The sequence below is a fragment of the Benincasa hispida genome, chromosome 3 (assembly GCF_009727055.1).
Source record: "Benincasa hispida cultivar B227 chromosome 3, ASM972705v1, whole genome shotgun sequence".
Taxonomy (NCBI): domain Eukaryota; kingdom Viridiplantae; phylum Streptophyta; class Magnoliopsida; order Cucurbitales; family Cucurbitaceae; genus Benincasa; species Benincasa hispida.
In genome coordinates, this window is record NC_052351.1 from 5130422 (window position 1) to 5137895 (window position 7474).

The window sequence follows — 7474 nt, forward strand, 5'->3', positions numbered from 1 at the left end:
ATATTTTTATAAAAAAAATACATTAAAGCTGCTCTTGAAATGCGTCTTTAACTCTTTATCAGGTTCTGCTGTCCCTAATGAAAATAGCCACATGGGAAATTGATTGTTTTTCTTTGGGGCTAAGGATGAAAGAAAGTGAGGGGACAATGAAGACTTATCTTTTCTGTTTGTAGTGCACAAACAAAAGAAAAAAGAGGTTGATGCATTTTTCAAATAACCCCACTACTTACCCATCACATTATCACTCTCCATGTTGAATTGAATCCACCTAGCTCTCTGTCCACAAATATCTAATTTGATCATATACTCTCCTTGCAATCTTATGTTTCTTCATCTCAACTTGTTTCATATTTGTGTTTATCTTGCTTCCTTCTCAGTCATTTCAGCTCGCTAAAAATGCTTGGTTCTTCGTTCATGGAGCCCTCGTCTTCTCCTTCCCTTAACCCATCACCAAGCGTATCTATCCCGGATCCTCACGAGCAAGAACAAGGTGGCAACTTCAACCTCATTGTCATCGTGGTTGCGATTGTTTGCGCCGTTGTTTGCACACTTGGTCTAAATACCATGCTGACATGTATACTTCAATGTGCCAATCACACCCTCAGACAAACAGTACAATGGGTGGCTTTTAGGGGACTCAACTCAGGCATGAAGAAGCAAGACATGGTTGCCCTCCCAACTTCAACTTACACGACACCAACTTCGCCTTCATCGACTTCAGCCTGTGCTATCTGCCTCGTCGATTTCTCAAACGGGGATAAAATACGGGTGTTGCCGAACTGTGCTCACAGGTACCATGTCAGTTGCATTGATAAATGGCTGCTGTCTCACTCTTCTTGCCCCACTTGCAGGCATCAGCTCAAGTCCAAGAATTCTATAGAACACATTGTGTAATGTCAAGTAAAATTGCACAAATCAAGAAGCAGTAGACTTAAAAGTGAATCAGGTAAGCAATAAAAATGATCACATGGATTGATTTCTTTTGAAAAATGCTACCAATTCCCAAGAGTCGAGATTGATAGATGAATTAGTTGAAGTCAGTAATCAATAAAACTAGCTTGCGGTGTTGCCTTTTCTTTTGTTATCTTCTTTTGAGTAGAAGAAATGGCTAACTGTATAGACTTATCCATTGATCAAGCTTCAAAAGTTAAATAAAAGCTACTTTAGAATTGTCTCCTTTTTGAGAAGATTGAACAAAGCACTATATGTGGTTGGACTCTGACCCCTATCTAGAATTGGAAGATATGGGACAAATTGGCCACCAACATTAATTTAAGACTTGACTTCTACCAAATATCTGAATGCTAGAAAATGAGTAATGCAAGAAACTTATTGATTCTTTGATTGTATGTATGTATGTGTATATATGTACAGCACCTACGTTTGCCTTTTTTATCAAGAAAAATATTTACATGCCCAACAGCTGCACTTTAGAGATATCAAAGAAATCAAAGATTTTCCTTATTAAGCTCGCTCAAAAATTCAAATACGCAATCTCTGTATAGGTGTCCCCCGGGCCGCTTCTTGCATTATCATAAAATGTAGAGTGCTAGAAAAGAAAAAAGAACCCATTGGTAAAACATAATACACTTTAAATTTGGACACAGATTATTGGATCAGGAAAAAAAGAAAAGAAAAGAAAGAAAGACATTGTAAAGGTATTTGCATTACGAATTTCCGCATTTTCCATAATCTCAATTGCAACACCACATAAAGCAATATGCACTAGAAGATGTATCAAGTGTCATATACAGTGTTCTTACAAAAAGATAACTATTCCAGTAACAAAATACAGGAGAATAGTTGCAGAATGGCATCAGCATTTAAAGCTTGAGAAAATATATGTAATGAATCTATCTTAGCAAACACTTCAGCACTCACAGATTCTTTGGGGATTTGGGATTGATCTGAATCTCATTGGGCACAACTGTCATAACTGTTAAGCCATCTGTGTCCTATATTGTGTATCTCAGTAAAAAGAAGATCAATACCAACAATCTGCCACCTCTTGTAGCTCCACTTTAGGCCGCTCTTTTGGGGGTCCAGAGGTTCTTGGATATCCTCCAAAGGAACTACTACCAGGTTTTGCAAGTTCCACATAGATCATCCTTCCATCAAATTTCTGGTTTTGAGAGAGACACAGAAAGTTTATTAGCGTTCAAGCATGAGTTACCTTATCTTGGAAATACGGAACTAGGTGATGTTTAACCTTGCAATCCATGTTTTCTAGCGCAAGCATCGCATCGTCTTGGCAAGTGTATTGAATAAATGCATAACCTTTTGGTCTTTTTGTTAATTGATCTTTTGCTAATAACACTGCCATGGGTTGATAAGTGAAGCAGCACGATTAAAAGGCTTATTGGACTTGGCTCAAGATTAGACATCATATGATGGTTTTATCTCCCAAGGACAAAAGCAATGCAATCACTTACCTTCAGCAATCTCACCAAAATTTGAAAATTCTTCTTGCAGCCGACTCTCTTTGGTGGAGTATGGTAAATCTGCATACAATTTTTTTTTACATATAAAAAAAATAAAATAAAATAAAACAAAACATCTGAATGGAAGCAGCATTTGAGCATTCATAGGTGCTCAAGAAAAAAGACTCCATGGACTTGATATTGCCATAACCTTCTATACAAGGCTTCTTAAAATCTAGACATAATCAGATTCCAGAAGAATTGACAAGACATCGAGAAAAATACGAGAACAAGAAAATAGCAAAAGAAAACTCATGAGGAAGAAATTGCTTTCAGAAAGTATGTATTAGGCGTTAACAATGCCATTTAAAACATCTCTCACAAATTATTGAAAATCTGCTTTCCAACAATACTAAGAAAAATATTTTCAATTAGTTTACTTCAAAAGACAGTTTGGAAAGGTTCTTTTCCTCTTTTCCTGTTGTTTTTGTTTTCTATTGACTTTTTACTTTCACTAATCACTAATATTAAGATACACCATGCATAAACAGAGCTCAGTAATCATAATATATTATCAGTATAATGAACACAGGAAAAACTGAAAAATAAAAACAGCTAAACAAATAGATAAGAATGCTGCTTTGTTTTTTCTCTTCCCACTTTTCCTGAATCGGTTAAAATAAGTGAAGAACGTCACCGATAGTTTTCCATAAAAACCATAAGTACAATTCAAATGTGAGGATGGCTGGATGATCGATAACATTATAGAAGGTGAAAGTCATTCATATTGCAGGACAACACACACCAATAAAATAGAGGAAAGGAAGCTGACTGGAAACTCCAAGGAAATGCTAATGCGAAGAGCTGGATAATTTTCATATATATACACCAAGAGCCACCGTCCACCTTAACCTTTTTTTCTATTTGTATTTCCCTTCAAATAATTTATTAATCCTTTCTGTCCATATTCTTAAAAGTAAAAGGAGAACAATGAAAGGAAGAAAAGATCTGTGTCGAAACTCAAAAGGCCACATAATTATCAATACATGAGTTCCAGTATTCCATAAATGCTTTATTATCCACTCCACATCAATTGCCTTAAACATCATTATCTGTATGTTAGTGGACATCTAAGGTGTCAACATTATTATGCTTTACTTTTTAATCCCATTTTCAGGAATCAAATTTGACCAAATTGATATGTAACCTTCATGAACAAAAAAACTATCCTTTACGTTTCTGAATGTATCTAACTAAAAGTAGTTCTGTAGGCCAAATAGAGTCATGGACTATGCTAAGAAACTGAAGGAATTAAAACTTCCATCAGAGGACAACCAAGTTTGTATCTCTATCACCTTCACACAGAGACATAAATATAAGAAAAGTTTCGAACAAAATCAATTCAACCAAAGATTTCTTTGAACACTGTCACCAGGATTTTTTTATAGTTATACCAGTTTATATACGGTTCATCTTATTTCTAGACAGCACATGGTTAAGGTCCTGGTCTCTCTCACTGCTTGGGAGTTTACAGTTTCACAAACTATTTCACTCGCCGATGGGATTATTAGTTTAGATTAAGGACTTTCTTGCAGTTTTCCCTTTCTTGGGGAGAAGGATAATTTATCACCCCACCATTTCTCGTGCAGGGTCAATTTCTTTCTTACAACTCCTTAAACAACCCTTAATAAACTTTGGAAATTTTCAATTCGATGCCATTGAATATCTAACTTTCTCGATCATTTAAAATGAACCACGCAGAACTTTCATGGTACCTTCTCTTCTTAAAACAACTCGCATACTGTTCAGATTTGATCCTTCAAAGTTCAAACTAGCTGTATAAATTTCATCATTGGTAAAAAAAAAAAACAGTGATTAGAGTAATCAGGCAGACGACAGCAGAAGCAAACCTTGAAAAATAAAACAAAGGTACAAAAATAGCATAAATAACAATAGGGCAAAACGAAGAAGAAACGAGACAGCAACCAAAAGAGCTGAAAGAGAAGGAAAGAAGCAGGAACAACCTAGAGGAGCAACAGAGAAATTGACATCACAGTGAACACAACAAATTGGAGGGGAAATTTCCAAATGGAAAATCAACTGAAACGAAAGGAAGAGGAAAGTGAATTTACTTCTAACCAGGAGTCTGCTGGCAAGAGGATAATCAGAGAAAGAAGCTCGAAAATTCAGGGATGGGCGCTTTGAACCGTCCGTTCGATTATTCGGAAGAATGGGTCCCCGAAGATTTGAAATTGAAGGGAAGGAGACGGTGGCTGCCCACATGATAGGAGCTCAAATCTGCCCAGTCGACGCCGTGGAGCTTCGTTCGCACCTCAAAACCCCATATTCGCGGTTTCTTTAAAAAGATACATATAATTATCACGTCACTATTTTTCATTTCATCGGCACAGTTTTTATTTTTTTGCTTTTCTTAAACAACAAACGATTTCGATTTTTTAACTTTATTTTTAATCCTTTAATTTTGAAACAAACTTGCAAACTCTTTTGTTAAAATGATTTGAATGGTTGACAAGGTAACTCCTTGACTAAACAAAAAAATGTTTTTCACAAAATTCATTTTTTTTTATTTATACACTCTCGATAAAAATTAATTAAAATATATTTAGAAAGTTATTAATACTTAATTTTTATAGAATAACTTATTTTTTTTAATTAAACACTTGAAAATATATTTCAAACACACTCTATATCATATATGTCGTCACATCAATCTCTAATCTTTATTTTAATGGAGAAAAAAAAAGCGTTTAAGGGTTTTTTATGTAATTTCAAAATATAATGTCTAAATGAAAATTTCCATGTTTTAAAGACGTACTTGGAACATTCCTCAAAGCTTATAGTTTTCTTGTATCAATAAGTAGAAGTAGTTAAATTGAGCATAGCTCGAATGGTATCGTATCTGTACTATAAATATTTACTATCACCCTGAAAATTAGAGATTCGATCATTTCACCTCACATATGGTAAAATAAATAAATAAATAGGAGTACGAAGATTTGAACGTTTTGAACAAAAGGAAGAGCCAACGCATGTCATTTATCACTAAATAATGTTCATTTTGACACGGATTACAAATTATTTGAATATTGGTTGGAGGGGAGGGGGGGAATCAAGAAGAGTGGTAGTGGCTTAGGATCGTTATTGGGTCGAGTTCATCATTAAATGATTTCCTTTCTCCAAATCTTAGGGTAGCTAATGACTAATATAAAGGTTACTTTTTTTTTACCAAACTAGCTTATTCTCACCATGATGATATGCCTCATAAATGTGAATTTATTTCGTATTAAATAATATTTATGAACCTATAAGCTATAAGATTCATGATCATTTAAAGCATCAATGTACATTATTTGGGGGAAAAAAGTACCTATGTAAATTATATTTATACAAATTAATATACATAAATAATTGTTGTTTGTCTAATTTACACATAGGAACGAAAGTAATTTTATTTACTATAATTTATATAATTGTCTATAAATTATAGGCAGGAGAGCCAAAATTATTATAATATTATGCAATTCAAGAAATAAGTTGCCAGTATCTTATTTACTTTAACTATGTCTGAATTAGTATTATTACTAATTCAAGTCTTGTTTGGTAGTTATTTAATTTTTTTTAATTTTTATTTTTAAAAATTAATTCTATATCTTCTATTTTTTTTTATTTATTATCTACTTTTTACAAATATTTTCAATAATCATACCAAATTTTGAAAACTTAAAAATTAAAAGAAAATTGAGAACTTATTTTTGTTTTTATAATTTGACTAAAAATTCAATTCTTGTACTTGATAAAATCCAAATCGTTGGAAGAAATGAAAAAAATAAATAAATACACCTAATTTTCAAAAATAAAACATGAAATAGCTACCCAACGGGAAAATTAAAAGGATATTGTCCTTTTAGAAAAATATTGTTGTTTTCAAACTATTTGTAAAAATATTGTTGTTGTTGTTTTTTTTAAATAAGTTGAGGGTTGAAAATTCGACCTAGATAGGTCGAATTTTGAACCCTCGACTTCCTTTCATTTGTACATCGAACTTTGAACCCTCGACCTTGCCCTTTCTAACATTATTATTGAGTCTGTTTAATTATCATTCTGGAGACCTTCTTCTATCGTATTTCTAAATTTTCACAAGATCCCCCTGGAATTCCTTCCAAAGCTTGTTGAATAATTTTTACGGATTCTGTCATCTCAGCAAATCTAACTAAATAACGAGCTAATAAATCTCCTTCTAACCACTGAACTTCCCAATCAAATTTGAGAGCGAGATTATGAGAGAGAGCGAGATTTTGAGCGAGATCGAGAGCGTGAGCGTGACGAAATAGCGAGATTTTGATAGAGAGAGAATACCGTACAAATTTTCCCTTTTTTTTTCCTTTTTAATTATTACACATTCCATCTTCTTCTTTCTAATCCTTTCTTTTTCTTTTCTTTTTTTTTAAAAAAAAAAATTCATTTTATAAAAACAATTTCTAAAAATATTTTATTATTTTATTTAAACTCTAAAAAGAATAAATTAAAAAAAAAAGTAAGAGAATCCAACATTCTGCTTTTGAATCTGCGTCGCTTCTCTTCTCGCTAAAATCTCGCTTTGAATCTCGCTCTCTCCTTAATCTGCTTTGAGAGTTTCGACATGTGTGTAACCTTCGACAACCTAATATTCGGTAGACAAAGCTTATTCGGAATTGTCTTTCATTCCAAGGCATAACTTGTATCCCATGCGCTTCATATTCGCCTGGAGTTCGCTCCCAGAAATTAGCCATCCCCACCCCCTCACATCAATTCCACAAGCCTCCGTCTAATTCGAAATGATAAAAAATGTTAGAAGCAGCTCGAGTACACAGATACATATAGTATATCCATCTCATTTATTTTATTTTCCTCTATGAGGGAAAAAAAAAGTAATAAACCTGCAATCTCGAGGGTGGATGTGTGTCGAAACTTCAACCTTCGACAACCTAAGCGAGATTTGCGAGATTTTCCTTGTCGAGGGTTTGAAATTTCGGCCTATGTATTGTTTTCAAGTT

The 7474-nt window shown here is 33.6% G+C and overlaps 1 protein-coding gene and 1 pseudogene across 4 annotated transcripts; one reads left to right on the forward strand and one right to left on the reverse strand.

The window, feature by feature from the left end:
- The first annotated feature begins 350 nt into the window (after window positions 1-350).
- Window positions 351-1540, forward strand: LOC120073087 (annotated as a pseudogene).
- Window positions 736-4801, reverse strand: LOC120074093 (organelle RRM domain-containing protein 6, chloroplastic). 4 transcript variants are annotated; one of them, XR_005480887.1, is made up of 6 exons: window positions 4445-4801; window positions 4196-4255; window positions 2433-2501; window positions 2210-2316; window positions 1882-2122; window positions 736-874 (listed from the first exon to the last, which is right to left on the reverse strand). XR_005480887.1 is itself a non-coding variant. In XM_039027086.1 (5 exons), exons 1-5 carry the CDS (start codon window positions 4701-4703, stop codon window positions 1985-1987), a joined length of 633 nt encoding a protein of 210 aa, XP_038883014.1. In that variant the 5' UTR covers window positions 4704-4801; the 3' UTR covers window positions 1643-1984. The 4 variants fall into 4 exon arrangements, 3 of the variants coding, with proteins under 3 accessions (XP_038883014.1, XP_038883016.1, XP_038883015.1); XM_039027086.1 differs by lacking the exon at window positions 736-874 and having other exon boundaries at window positions 1643-2122; XM_039027088.1 differs by lacking the exon at window positions 736-874 and having other exon boundaries at window positions 1643-2122; window positions 4553-4798.
- Window positions 4802-7474: the final 2673 nt, after the last annotated feature.

Excerpts from the sequence above, each read along its gene's own strand:
- LOC120074093 (XM_039027086.1), bottom strand. The coding sequence starts at position 4,703 with ATGTGGGCAGCCACCGTCTCCTTCCCTTCAATTTCAAATCTTCGGGGA. Across the intron at positions 2,317-2,432 it reads TTTTGGTGAGATTGCTGAAG|TGTTATTAGCAAAAGATCAA; the intron begins GTAAGTGATTGC and ends AACCCATGGCAG. Across the intron at positions 2,123-2,209 it reads TAGAAAACATGGATTGCAAG|AAATTTGATGGAAGGATGAT; the intron begins GTTAAACATCAC and ends TCTCAAAACCAG.